General features: G+C 40.2%; 1 protein-coding gene across 7 annotated transcripts in view; it reads left to right on the top strand.

Moving 5' to 3' along the window:
• CHN2 (chimerin 2) overlaps positions 1-15,431 on the top strand; it is a 220,339-nt gene that overhangs the window by 178,906 nt on the left and 26,002 nt on the right. For all 7 annotated transcript variants that reach the window (XM_018576444.1, XM_018576483.1, XM_018576452.1 and 4 more), the window contains one exon: positions 11,964-12,048. In XM_018576444.1, the coding sequence (XP_018431946.1) occupies positions 11,964-12,048 (85 nt within the window). The remainder of the gene's footprint in view (positions 1-11,963; positions 12,049-15,431) is intronic.

Here is a 15,431-nt window from a genome sequence, read left to right as displayed (position 1 = left end):
CCCTAGAACACAGCAATATAGTTCTAAAACCAACATTTTAGGTATAAAAAATAGACCGGACAGCAAGTTATGAGAAAAATAAACCCATCCTATAAAACAAGAAGGTCCCGTCCGCACACTGTGGTTCCTCCCACTGGCTCCTACGTCACTACAGGACATAGAAGATGGCAGGAGAATCCACAATGTTCAGTGAATAGAGCAGGTATTCGACATACCTGAAAGGTTTGAATACATAGGAGCTAGTAGGAGAAACTACAGGATGCTGCAGGGGGGAGCAAGTATTTAACACACCCTGAGTTGTGGGATACCTTCAGCAGCTGGAGATCAGCAACGTGGCGGTCCCTTAACAAGATAGGCTTACTTTTTTTTTTATAATTTACTAAAAGAGTCACTTTAAAGGAAATGTTTACTGAGAAAGTATGGAGTGTGCCATTGATGTCCTTTCCTACTTTACATACTATTACTGATCCTGACTTCAATACTTTCTCAGTCACTGACCAGGAACAAGTGTGGGGTTAGGAGTTCTCACCTCAATCAAATTCCTGATCTAGATTTCCAATTCAGAAAGTATTGAAGCCAGAAACAGCCAGACAACTAGCATTTAAGAAGGAGCAATGGCAGCCCAGAGAAGCTTCTGTAAAACTTTGCCTAGTGTGTTAATACTAAACATATAGACACAAAGAATAACTAGAAGACCTTTACTTGTAGAAAAGACATATGAGTCTGAACCTAGGAGAGAAGGATTACATTTGATATGTGGCAAAGATTGCACATTGTAAAACCCGTGTATATTTGTACATCATCCCCTCTGTGTTTTATAGCATCTTTCTGAAAAACATCCCCCTTTGAAAAGGGTTAAATGAAACATTTTTGATTTAGGAGACATTAGGCACATGTCCAGGGGGCAACATGCATAATCTTTTCCAGTGCTGCCAGAGTGACGAATGCAGCAATTAAACAGAGAAATGTGAGACAGTTAGGAGACTGCTGGGGGTATGTGGAATGTGACCTCAAGTACATATTGTGACCACAAGCTACAGTTTACATTAAAGTACATGTATACCCAATCACTGAGATCTCATATAAAGCTGCAACATATTATTGCCATTGTGAAAAGTGATTTTCAGTATGAAGTCTGAAGCTTTTATTCAAATACCTGGTGATCTTGCTATGTGGGTACTTATTCAAGCACTTCCTGTTATAGGGTGACAACACACTATCCTTGTCTCCCAACTGTTCTTCTACATTGTCACCTACCACACAGGATTCTGATGGAGACCACAAGTGGCCATTTCATCACACATTACTTTAAAACAAGCCCTCACTAATCTCTGTAGCTGCAGGCCTGGTGGAGCAATTTGTTCCCAGAGCAGATGCACTGAAGTCCTTCTTATTTTTCTCAGCAGCTCACTTTGCTCCCCCCTGTCAGCAGTGACTCCACAGCCTGCCAGCTTTCTAATCTATAATGTATATACAGAGAATGTGCTGTATAGCACATCTGAGAGAAGCATCTGAGAGAAGCTCCTGATTTTAGGTCACATGTATGCTTTAAAAAAATCCTGTGGTTTTTCTTTTGTTCAATAACTGTTCTGGAACCTTTTTGTACTTTCAAATCTGGACTGGCGGTTTACACAGGAAATCTGTTCATTTTGGACTAAATCCTTCCACAATATGCAGATGCTCTAGGCATTTTATTATTCTCAAAGTAATAATTAAGCTTAGTGAGAAAGGAAATGACTGCCATCATGTATTTACCAGCATGTTGGAAAATCTTTGACCAACAACACCCAGTGATCTAATCCCACCTTAGACAACGCAGGTGTATGTAAAGGCATTTTTTTTTTTTTTAGTTGTGGACAGACTGTGGAAGGGTTAGGCACTCTGCTGGGTTTTATTGCTCTCTGTGTCTCTACTGGTGAGATTCACCTCTCAATCTGTCCTGATGACCATTGTCACTGAGTGTGAAAAAAAGGGAAAATCCAAATTTTTAGGCCCCTTTCACTCAGAATGCCCAATGCTGAGTGAAAGCATTGGGCATTCTGAATGAAAGGGGGCTAAAAATTTGGATTTTCCCTTTTTTGTTCTGGGATAACCAAGTATGTCCATCTCTCCTCCTCCCTCCTTCATAGGCACACACACGCAAGTTAACCCGATACAACCTTGCATGCTTATATAGGGATTGTTAAAGGAGAACTATGGGGTTAGGGCTTTTCCCCATAGTTCTCCTAAGGGTAATGGGAGGACACAAACTAGCGTCCTCCTGTCACCCCAAGCTCAGTATACCGCGAGCTGTAGCTCGCGGTGTACTGAGACGCCGCAGCTGAAACGGATCCCGACAATTATGTCTGGATCCGCCCAGCTGCGTGAGTGACAGCTGGCTCTGCCTAACTAGAGGCAGAGCCAGCTGTACCCGCCCCCTTCCCCTGGAGGATCGGAGCGGGGAGGGGGGAATCCAGTCCCTCCCGTCACGGCTCTCTGCCGTGACAGGATCGAGAAGTGAGCGAACGCCGGTATGTGTTCGCTCACCTCCCGATCTACTGAGCCAACCTGTGACAGTTGTATTGTCACAGGTCGGCTAGAACTATGAGGATGAGTGAAAAGCACTCACCTCATAGTTCTCCTTTAATAAGATCGTTCATTCCGTGGTTGGCTCTTGCATGACCAGCTTCAATCTACTCTCTACAAGGCCAGTATAGCCTTCGGTGTGTCAGGGGCCTCATGTAATGGCAAATAGCCTAAAAAGCATAAAATTATTATTTTGAGTTACGCTCGATGACACTGGAAAGGGATTATGTGCTGGCTTAACAGCTCACAAATCTACATATGAGGAGGCGTTTTTGCAGATCCAAGCATTAAATATAGTAGCTCTTAAGTAACATCATGTTTCATAACTGCAGCCATTTACCATCCCCGTACGAAGATCCCTTGTGGCTGCCGACGATTACAGTAAAACATCCCATCTGTCCAAATGCTGAATAGATGTTATTGTATGCGGCCAAACTTGGTAAATCGGAATTTACAAAAATCCTTTGACTCATGTGGTTCTTCTGGGAAAAGAGGTCGGAAGTCTGTGAAAATATGTGTGTGAGATCCTGGGAAACTATGCACTTTTTAACTCTGCAGAATGCAAATTGCCTTTCTCAGCCAAAATGAAAACATTTTTTTTTCTGCCCATTTGAAAGAATTCCACTGAAAGTCGTTTGTGAACAAAGGTGCATTTGCCATTACTCGGATTCGGACCATTGGCATCAAGTAACGCATTTGTTTGGATTCTATTGAGGTTTAATAATGATGGCACTTTCCTTCGGGCTTGTTTATCAGATCACAGGTACTGTGTAGGCTCTAGCAGTTTGTGCGGTAACAGTTATGAGGATAGAAACTGAGACTTCACAGATTAATTTAGGAGAAATTATGGAGTAAAAGGAACATACTGATTTAAATTAAAAAGCCATTACAGTACATAGTTACATAGTTAGGTTAAAAAAAGACACAAGTCCATCGAGTTATTATTATTATTGTTATTATACAGGATTTATATAGCGCCAACAGTTTGCGCAGCACTTTACAATATAAGGAAGACATTACAATCACAATACAATTCAAGGCAAGATGGTAAGGAGGGCCCTGCCTGTGAGAGCTTACAATCTAAAAGAGAGGGGCAAGTGATACATGAGGAGGTAGCTGTGTGGGGATGAATTGAGAAGTTCAACCTAGTATATACCATATTAAAGGATGTCTATGGTCGAAAACTATAAAGAAATCGGTATTTCTATATTATATTTTCAAAAGTTCTACCCCACTCCTAAAAACTATATAGATCTAGAAGTTTTTAAACTTACTTATTGAAGTCATCCATTGCATGTACTGCCTCAATATACTGACACAATCCTCAACGCACTTCCTTGTGTCACAACTCCTGCCTTCTGCCTTACAAAGTCTGCCTTCTGAAATACAACTCAGTGTCTAAACAATGTAACATTATCATTGCTGGAAGCAATGCATGATGGGATGTGTAGTCTTTAGAAATCAAGATTGTATCAGATCAAGCAGCAGGGAAAGAGACACAAAGCACACTGGGAATCCAGGAAGTTGGTGAAAGTGATGGGCAGACAGAAGGCAGCACTCATTACATAGAAGGGATTTTCTTTTAAGTAAGCTTTGTATTTTAAAAAACAACTCTAGTATGTATTCCTATTACAGTGCTGATGTTATAACAGGATAGTATGTGCTGGGACCTTCTTTTGATCGATTAAAATTCTTTTGATCGGTACTAACCTCTCCGCCGGCTTCCGGGAGTTCAGTCGGAGATCTGGTGACGTTGATGTCCGTGACGTCACCGGACTCCTCCCCCCTTCCCTTCGTTAGCCGACGGAGCTATTGATTTCTTGCAATAACAATTGTATTGGTTACAGTAAGGTCCTGGTGCGCGCGCACTAAGGTTAGCAATACTTATTGTGAGATATCATCCAATCATGGGGGGGATTAGTGAATGCAAGAGATGAGAGACAAACATCATATGCCTGATCTCACACATGCATCACACAACATTAAAGTCATCTTTGTTTTCCCAATAATCTCACTGGTTCTTGCAGTTTAGAAACTAGATCTCCCTGGAAGGCATTGGTGATGTAGCTTTCCCAGCGGGAACCGGTAAGACCCTGGCTACATCACCAATGCCTCACTAGACCAGGAGGGGAAATCCTGGTTCAGCATTGGCCTATACACACACAGCACAGCAATTAAGTAATAAAATGAACTAGCATCACACTAATCCAGCACGTTATTATTCTTAGTTGCCCCACTCAGGCGGCCATATTGAGTGGGGCACGTGAGATTAATAACGTGCTGGATTAGTGTGATCCTAGATCATTTTATTACTTCATTGCTGTGCTGTATGTGTGTAGGCCAATGTAGTTGGATCTGTATGTGCGTTACAATTAATCAAAATTAATCGATTAAAAAAAATTTGATTAATCGAACATAAAAATTTTAATCAGTATCAGTTGAGGGGGAAAACCCGATACCTTGCCCCTGAGATCTTGTGAGATTTTGCAATTTACTGCTGAGATTTCCCAAGAAGGCACTGGTGATGTAGTCATCCCAGGATGCATCTGTGAGTCCAGGTCTACATCACCAGTACCTCACTCAACCAAAAAGTGAAAAACCGTAAGAAAGTAAAAGCAAAAAATGTTTGTTTGAGTCATTAGTGTAAAATTTCATATTAGCATGAAGAGCTGCATGCTGATGTGATCTTTAGTTAAGTGGAGTAAAGGTCAACTTTAACACATACAATGAGAGAAAAGCATTCTGAACCCTTCAAAGTTTTGTGCATGCTTCCCAGAATGTCAACTAATCTTTTTGTAAATATTAAGACATGCTATAAAAAGCTTAAAAACTGCACTTATCCTTTTACTCCAGACAAACAGCTAAAAACACAGTACATAAATGTAAACTGTTTTACCTGCCAAATGATTTTGTACCCCTTTCAGACATATCTGTAAAAAATAAGTCAGGACAAGTGGACTTGCTGTATTTTTCTTGAAGACGTTTCACTAGTCATCCAACCAGCTTTCTCAATTCAGAATGACTTGTTCAAAAATTATCTGGGAATAAATATGCTGAATGTTGTTCCAATCCACATAATCTGTTAGTCACAACCAGGTATTGATTGCATTTGCATAATTGGAGCCTAGGAGGTGTTATTAACCTGCCCAGAAAGAGGTTTTAAAACAGCATTGTATGTGGCAGAATAGATGACTCACCCCCACCTCAATTCAAGCTTGGCTTCTCCATTTTTACATAAATGGACTCTTTCACACCTCTTTTGAACAAGTCCTTCTCCCTGTCTAGGATGCATACTTGACTGTCTTCAAAAGAGTGACCTTTTTCCTTTAAGTGTAGGCATACTGCCGAATCCTGACCAGAGGGTTTTGCTCTTCTATGCTGTGCCATACGCTGGTGTAACTGCTGTCTTGTTTCACCAACATACAATTCTGAGCACTCACTGAGGATCTACAGCCGACTGTTACATAAATAAGATACATTTTTGTTAATACGTAGTTAGGGTACTTGAATACATTTTTAAGATTTAACTCCTGAGTTTAGTGAAACTTTAATGCTTGTTTTATCTCCTAATACAATAATGCTCCTCTAGTTGTATGGAATATCTCGATTAGGGGTAGGCACTTCAGCTGTGCTGAAACAACAAATCCCATCATTCATCTGCCTCTGGGAATCATGCTTGTGGCTGTCAGCCTTGCATGCCTTATCATGGGTCTTTTAGTTCCAGAATAGCTGGCACGCCATGGTTGCCTATCCCTGATCTAGATAGTCTGAAGCAAACCTGAGATTAAGCGCAGGGCTTTCTGTAGAGTGCATACCTTTCGTCTATTGTAACTTCCCTTGAACATCTTCTTGCTCAGTGTTTTTAGCATGGGTGTTATCAATTACCTGCAACTGAAGCAAAATGGTGGGGTCGCCAGAGGTTGGAGTGTTTTTTTCCGTTAAGTATTCAATGGCATAAAACAGCTAACACATTTCAGGGGTCCACACAATCCTTCTTCATCAGGGCTTGAGGTGTATTAATGGGGGAATCCCTTAAGGTATGGCTTGACTCAGGTCTGTGAGGAAACAATAGTTATTGCAATGAACACATGAGACGAGGGTGTGCAGATGAAGAATGCATGTTTAATGCATTAATTGCAATAACTATTGTGCACAGCTCTCATATTGTAATACACTTCAAGCCCTGATGAAGGGGAATTGTGTGCATCCCAGAAATATGTTGGCTTTTTTTATGCTGTTGAATGTTTATCAATAAAACTACTTTGAACCTTTCTACATCTGGAGGCACCCCTGTTTTGCTTCAATTGAACTTCCTTAAGCCCCCCTTTCAGTCAGGCATCCCTATGGTGGGAGAACAGCCACACCCAAGTGATTAAGCATTATGGAATAAACATTTGTTAAAATGTTTTGGTCACCTACAATAAAAGGTCCTAGCACCTCTTGGCACTGATTTTTGTAGAATACCCACTGTAAAGAGTAGCAAAAGTGCTGACGTCCTTTATTTTCTAAATTATCAAGTTGACTATAGACTGATGGTAACCACAGTCTTTTGAAATGTTTATGTAACATTTTCTAGTCTTATGATCTTCAGTATGCTTCGATCCCCTGAAATATCTGCTGTACAGGCCATATTGCACTTCTGCAGAATTATATCGTGAAAAAAGGTAACAGATACACTGTATTGCCAAAAGTATTGGGATGCCTGCCTTTACACGCACATGAACATTAATGGCATCCCAGTCTTAGTCCGTAGGGTTCAATATTGAGTTGGCCCACCCTTTCCAGCTATAACAGCTTCAACTCTTCTGGGAAGGCATCCACAAGGTTTAGGAGTGTGTCTATGGGAATGTTTGACCATTCTTCCAGAAGCGCATTTGTAAGGTCAGGAACTGATGTTGGACGAGAAGGCCTGGCTTGCAGACTCCGCTCTAATTCATCCCAAAAGGTGTTCTATCGGGTTGAGGTCAGGACTCTGTGCAGGCCAGTCAAGTTCCTCCACCCCAAACTCACTCATCCATGTCTTTATGGACCTTACTTTGTGCACTGGTGCGCAGTCATGTTGGAACAAGAAGGGGCCATATCCAAACTTTTCCCACAAAGTTGGGAGCATGAAATTGTCCAAAATGTCTTAAAATGCTGATGCCTTAAGAGTTCCAATCACTGGAAATAAGGGGCCAAGCCCAACCCCTGAATAAACAACCCCACACCATAATCCCCCTCCACCAAATTTTACACTTGGCACAATGCAGTCAGGCAAGTACCGTTCTCCTGGCAACCGCCAAACCCAGACACGTCCATCAGATTGCCAGACAGAGAAGCGTGATTCGTCACTCCAGAGAGCACGTCTTCACTTTACTAGAGTCCAGTGGCAGCGTGCTTTACACCACTGCATCCGACGCTTTGCATTGCACTTGGTGATGTAAGTCTTGGATGCAGCTGCTGGGCCATGGAAACTCATTCCATGAAGCTCTCTATGCACTGTTGTTGTGCCAAACTGAAAGCCACACCAAGTTTGGCGGTCTGTAGCTATTGACTCTGCAGACAGTTGGCGACTTCTGTGCACTGTGTGCTTCAGCATGCGCTGACCCCGCTCTGTCATTTTATTTGGCCTACCAATTCATGGCTGAGTTGCTGTTGTTCCCAGTTGCTTCCACTTTGTTATAACACCACTAACAGTTGACTGTGGAATATTTAGTAGCAAGGAAAATCCAATGATTTGGAGGGGTGTCCCAATACTTTTGGCAATATAGTTGCACTGTATATCTCTTTATATATGTCAGGGCAGGTCAGACACAAACCTGAATTGACTTTAACCTCTGACTCATTGACTAGTTTACAATGATGATCTTTTAAAAAAATGATAATTCTATAAAGTTATATACTGTATAGTACAATACTCATCAATGGCCTTGCTTGTTTAAAAAAAAAAAAAAATGTTCAGTAAAGCTTTGATGATGTAAAATGCTCTATATGTTCTGTTCTAAATATGTTCTGTTCTGTTCTGTTCTGTGTGTATTCCTCCTTTTATAAAACTAGTATATATCCCCACTTTGCTAAGTCTCATAGATCTGGCTTCATTGACAATCCTAATTGCTTAGGAGGGCAGTGTGTTACCGGTGACGCCAGTGTTAAAGGTGTGCCTGTCACAGAAGTTAATGCATTACTGTCCTGATAGAATTTAGCCTCATTATGCATTTTTTTTCCATTTTTTCATTGCATTTTATCTTGATCATAGCTTCTGCCAATAAAGGTTTAAGCATTGCCACACCAGTGGGAAAGGTCAGCAGGTTTCGGTCCCTTTAAGGATGAATCATCCATTGTCGTAGCTGTCAAAAAGGCATCAGATAATGCTATACCTACTAGACCTGTTCTAACAAAGACACAACCTACAGTATTATAGTAAAATCCATACATACTCCTTTGCTGTATTCTGTATGAGTTTAGCAAGGAACAGTTTATGTAAACGTGCATTAATTCAGTATTCATGGTTTATGTAAGAGTAGGTTTAGTGTGGACATACACTGTCTAATAAAAATACTGAGCATCAATAATGTCGGAGCCTGGAGTATTTTACCATTTAACAGCAGCCTTAGTAACCTTGTCAGGGGGTCAACAAAATAAAAAAGCCAAAACCTATACTTTACATACCTGCCCATGGACTTTCTTAAACTTCACGCTGCAGTAGAGCTCCTAGCACTGAACCGATTCAATTTTTTCAGATATGTAGAAGAGGATGTCCCCCACTGGTGGCTGTGGTTCCTTCCAAAGACCCCCTATGTGACTTTTGTGTCCTGAAATGTCTAGGGGTCAGCAGGAGGAACCACAGTGGCCAGCGGTGGCCATAAGTACTGAGAGATCTGCTACAGAATGATGTTTTAGCAAACTGGCCAACAGACCGGTATGTATAATAGCGCTTTCTTCGCAGGTTAGGGATTTATATTTCAATAACGCTTTTTTTGTCAACAAATAAACGCAGGTACTCCCCAGCCTCCTGAGTGACACTAAACTCAGAAGTTAAATCTTCAAAATCCATTCAAGTATCTCAACTATTAACAATAAATGTATTTTATTTGTGTATTACTCAGCTGTAGATTCTCAAGTCATCTCTGAATTCAAGCTGACACTGTCCTTCCTTCTGGAGGGGACTACTTTTCTTCTTGTGTGTGTTGTAAAGTAGCCACCGCTCCAAGCTCACTCCCATGAGGATCTGCAATCTCAATACTAATTAGTAAACTAAATGTGAGATTGTAGTCCATCATAGGAGTGAGCTTGGAGCTACTTTACAACACACACAGGGACCATGGGGAACAAAAGTACCTCCTCCAGAAGGATGGACAGTTTCAGCACAAATTCAGAGATGATTTAGGATCAGCAGCTGAGTGATACACAAATAAGATACATTTTTGTTAATGGTTAGGGTACTTGAATGCATTTTTAAGATTTAATTCCTGAGTTTAGTGTCACTTATAATATACAGGGCCAATAATTCTCGTAGCACAAGTTTTCTTTGATACTGTTTAAAGCAGACCTTGCACCTCCTTATCCCCAGCTGCTATGATAAATACTTCCCTATATTATGAAGAATAAACATACTTACAAGTCCATCAAGTCCAGGGCTGTCCACCTCACAAGTGCAGTTCTGGTGCAGGTCTTGTTTCATGCTACCATTTGTATTTATTCTTGATTTATGCAGCCAATTCCCTGACACATCTTGCGTAGATGGAGATCTGGCGCCATGTTATTCCCTATAGTGGGAATACTAGGGAGGAGCACCTTCCATGTACAACCACCTGCAATATCCACATTACATATCATAAGAAGCTGCAGGCAGGAGATGCGTACGTCACTCTCGCCTAAGCAAGGAAGGCGGAAGTGGTAGGCCACAGCTGTAAGAATATATAAAAGAAAGAAAAAGTAGCTCAAAATGCATTTGTGCAGCCTAAAGAATTCATTGTACCTGTCTGTGGAAATGCCCTCTTGAAGCCTCTCCATCTTATGAGATTTACATACAGTTCTAAAACTTTCATCATCTCCAGAATATATTTTCCTCCTGTCATTCCCTGGTATAAGCTCTAATCCATTTGTACTAAACCATTATGTAAAACCATATTTTTTGTGCCACAAGAATAAACCCCATAATCATAATTTTCTGAAATGTTTTAGCTGTAGAGGAGCAATTATCTTTGATGTTGGCCACATAAGTGTATGTTTAGTGTTTTCTAACTGGGACGCTGAAATGCTGAAGCTACACAAATACTTAGTGATTTAGTCATTTGATTTTATTGGTCTTTGTTCCTAGGTCTGGTTTTTAAAAGTCATGATTATCTGGGCCTTGTGCTACATCTGACGCAAAGACTGCTTAAAATACAACTTAGAAAATTACTTGTTCCCAAAGCAGTTTTTATCTCTTGCGTATGTTGAGGCATTGTGTGTGTTAACTGTCAGCAATCTCCCTTTATGTTCCCTCATTTTTGTTATTGCTGTTTTATATTATATTTTTTAAATGTCTGTTTTCAGACCTAACCTACTGCATTAATTATTAAAGTGGACCTTTACCCATATCTTTAAAATAACAACAAACACACCTTTAGAAATGACAATCTACAAACACATACTTCTAGATAATTGCCGGCTTTGTATTCTTTGCATACCTTGATTGTCTTTTCTTCCCCAGTCTTCTGACAGTGGCCATGTTTACTAAAGGCAGATTACTAGCTCTCCTTTTACTTCCTTGATTTCTGGCACATGTGACTAGACCTGTGACTAGGACATGTGACCATGCACATCATCTCAGGGAAGGAAAATGCCCATGTCTATGTTTTTATTAATCATCATACATGGAGGGATGCATTGGTAGAATTTCATTTTTGAGTGTAAAGGTCCACTTTAACATAACATACATCATAGACATGTGATAGAAATAATGGCATTATATCAGATTTTTTAAACAGCTTTTAATTTCAGACTAATAGTCACTGATTGGGGACTAGTTATAGGTCAGTGAACACCATTAATGTTTTTTAACCATGATATTTAGAAGAACTGATAAGTACATACTTGTTCTAGATCAGTGGCTAATTAAGTAGTGAAGGAACTATGGGGCTACTTTGGCTATCCTGCAATTCTATGGACAAGCCTTCTTGAAACTTTGTAGCAAGGTTATAAGTGATTTAGCACACTTCCCTTGAGATTAAATTACGTTTTTTTAAGAGAAAATGAATTTAAAGTTATGATCCTTGCCTATAAAATTAACCTTGACAATAAAGGAAAAGCTAGGGAAAACAATTGCCTGATTTCAGGACTTTGAAAAGTAGGATTCAGGATATTTGCATGGCATGCACTATATTGCAGCATTTTTTTCTTTGTCTTCTCATGACCATGTCTTGTCTTTCTTGCAGGTACACACATTTCGGGGGCCTCACTGGTGTGAATATTGTGCTAACTTCATGTGGGGCCTTATTGCTCAGGGAGTCAGGTGCTCAGGTATGGTAGCCTCATCTGATTCTTTTTATCAGCGATTTTTTTGAATTTCACCATGTTTATTGTACCCACTGAGGTTTCTTGGCAGTCTGTAAAGGTCAACCTACGTCAGAGTCCAAGTGGGCAAAAGAAAATATTTTAGTGCACTGCTCTAATAAACAGGTTAATCCTAGAGATTCTGGTGAGAAGCTGGGATCAGTCTGACCTTATGCAGACCTTTGCATGATATCCCACAATTTGCTTGCGTTTTCTGTTTATGGAAAGAGAGAAGAGAGCAAACTTCACTGGTGGGCAAACTGGCAAAGATAGGAAGAGAGAGAGGAGATAATGGGAGAAGCTACTACAGAATTACAGGAGTAAAAGGAGTGCTGGGGGAAGCTACTAGGAGTATATTCTACAAAGCATTACAGTTTGAACATTATATGAAGCATGTACAGTATTTTCATACAGGATGATAGGTTTTTGTCTTGTAATGCAACAAGATGACCATTCCACGTCAGCCAGCAACCTGTACGGGGCACACAAACGCTTCAAAAGGCAATGGGGGGGACCAGTAGCAAATTATTTTGTCTGATCTCTATTATTATTATTATTATTAGACAGGATTTATATAGTGCCAACAGTTTGCACAGCTCTTTACAACACATGTAGAGACATCTTTTTTGCATGTGCTGCCTGCAGTCACTTTATACTGAAAGCACTGCATTTCTTCGGTTCTCTTATGAGAATGCATATTTTATGACAGAATAAAATGGCATTAGGGACATAGGCAGTAGTCAGATTCCCCCACCATTCATTTGTTAAAGCTATCCACCGAATATTTGTCATATGGAGAATTGATGCTAATCTCTTACTTCTGTTTAAAAACAATTTATAAAGGCTGAATTTATCACCAATATGCAACTAGTGTTAATTTAAGGAATGATAACTCATGTGATTATGTATGTAAATGAGACTTTATGAAAAATCTAAATACAAAATTATAACGTAACGTGAATGCGGAACACAACAGACCGAAGGTGGCTAGCAGTGGCTCTTATTCATTCTGCTGTATGTAAGCTGTATGTAAGGGGCTGCGTCTATGGGCTTTTGCTAGCATTAGATGGGTTTTGCATTCCCATACAAGACTAAAAGGATTTTTAAAAAACCTGCTTAAAGCAAGTCAAATGTAGGACAAAAGGAGGTCAACTGCAAGTAAATGCACTTGTCAATGAATTCTGAATGATCTCAGAAGCATGTAAAACATATGGTTAACTGATACCATGGACACAAGCCCAAAACCCATCAACACAAGCAACTAAAGCAGCCGAAGATTGCTTGGAGAACTCGTGGAAGTAGCTGAGAGCAATGATTGCTGGCTGCTGGCTGAAAATGAAATTACCAAATATTGAAATATATCGTGTTTTCCTAATAAAAAGAAAGCAAACTATTTTATATTTATCCATGACCATAATATATAAAGAAATATATAAAGAAACAAAATATATACATCTCATTAACAAACAAACATATTACAAAGTATTTAATATCACAATTATCATTTCCTACTCCGTGGGTGGTGTCCATTGAATAATCCTGTCATGTGAGATCTACAGTGAAGGTGAGTAATGCTCTAGGTACACATTCACAATACATTTATTACAGCTATTTGAGCTCTAGGGAAACCACTAAATACACAGATAAAATACATATATAGGAGCTGTTTCCCTTGTAAAAAGATTTGTATTGTACACAGCTTCCTGGCTCCTTGTGCTGCTTCTCCCTCTCCTAATCTGAGCTCTGCTGTACAGGAACTTCAAGAGCTTGATTACAAGTAAAATTCAGATAGTTAAAATACATTAAATTATGTATTAATAAATGCAGGGTTGTATTAATGTGCATCTTTTATATTTACCTAACATTTAGCTTTAAAGATAGGACTAACTTACATGAAAAGACACAGTATTGAGACTGCAGTGCCATCCTAGTAGCCAGTAGTAGTAGAATTATAGCTGCGGTCATGGGCCTGGGACATTATGGCCTTTCCAGGCCTGAAAGCAGTTCATGTGTGCATAGGCATTACTGTTAGACCAACCTCATTGTAAGTGGCTGCAGCTGTTGACAGGTCCTTGACATAAGTTGCACTGATTGCTGGGACTCGTCTGAAATGTTACAAAAACATTTAATAGAGTTGTGCCCTCCAGGATTAGAGGAGATTTTACTGTCCTTGTGATGAATTATGCTTGACTTAATTTTAACTATCGTGACAAATTAAAAATATTTTGTTCCTAATTTAAAGATGCCCTCAGTGCTTCCGTGCAATTCACTGATGTGTAATTGGATGAAAGGGTTATTCAAAACATCATTATTTTATAGCCTGCGGATGACCTTTTCTGTGATGGAGAATAACCACTATGCAGTTGGGGTTCGTACTCAAAATATTTAAGCTATATCTTCATAAATGGGTAGTACTATGAAATAGCTGCTTTCCTGCATTTTTTATTGGATCCTACTAAGTGGATGTCTAAGTGCATCTGGAAGCACTATATAAAATATTTATTCTCTACCTATGACTATTAAAGGTCCACTCCAGCCCAAATAGAAAATTAGACATTGAGATGCATACAGTCTGATTAGGCTTCAGTGTTTTATCCAGACATTGCATCAGCCTACCATACTCCCTTTTGATGGTACCTGCAGGCTCTTTGCTTCACCTTACATTGAGGATTGACGGTGTCAGTACTAAGAAGTTTCTCAACAGTCAGATTCAGACCTTTTTTGGAAGTTTGAATCTTGCTATTGATTCAGTAAGCTAGGGGAGGGCTGGGAGCCTTTGGCCCCAGGATTAAACACAAAAACTGTCCCTTGGTATGCTCTCTGGAACCTGGCATCAGTGGATTACATAAAAAACGGTTGTACACTTTCTGGCCCTGTTCACACCTTTACGTTTTGTCGCGTGTTCAATACTCTATGAACGCTCTACAAAACGTACAAACTTGAAAATCCCATTGTTTTCTATGGGTATGGTTCACACCTTTCCGTATTTCAGCCCGTCTGAACGCGCTACAAAACGGCCTATGCCCAAAGAAGTACATGTACTTCTTTGGGGCGTTTTGGTCTCACATTTCCATTGGGATACAGCCAAGTAGCCCTCGGAAACGCGCGTTTGGCGCACGTTTTTTTTACCGCGAATCGCGGTGAAAACGCGGGGCGCGACAAAAGCGCATATTCAATACGCCTAGGTGTGAACCCAGCCTCTGAGTTTTGCCACAGTTGCCCTATTTCCTAATCCAAATTAGCCAGTAACTGATTGACTTCACTGGATGACTGGAATTGCTTGTTAATATTGTGTAGTGCAGTAACTATCCCCCCCCCCCCCCCCCCCCACACACCCCAAACGTTTTTTT

This window comes from Nanorana parkeri, unplaced genomic scaffold (genome assembly GCF_000935625.1).
Source record: "Nanorana parkeri isolate BGI_ZX_2015 unplaced genomic scaffold, ASM93562v1 scaffold4, whole genome shotgun sequence".
In the NCBI taxonomy this organism is placed as follows: domain Eukaryota; kingdom Metazoa; phylum Chordata; class Amphibia; order Anura; family Dicroglossidae; genus Nanorana; species Nanorana parkeri.
This window is presented reverse-complemented; position numbering and strand designations above follow the sequence as displayed.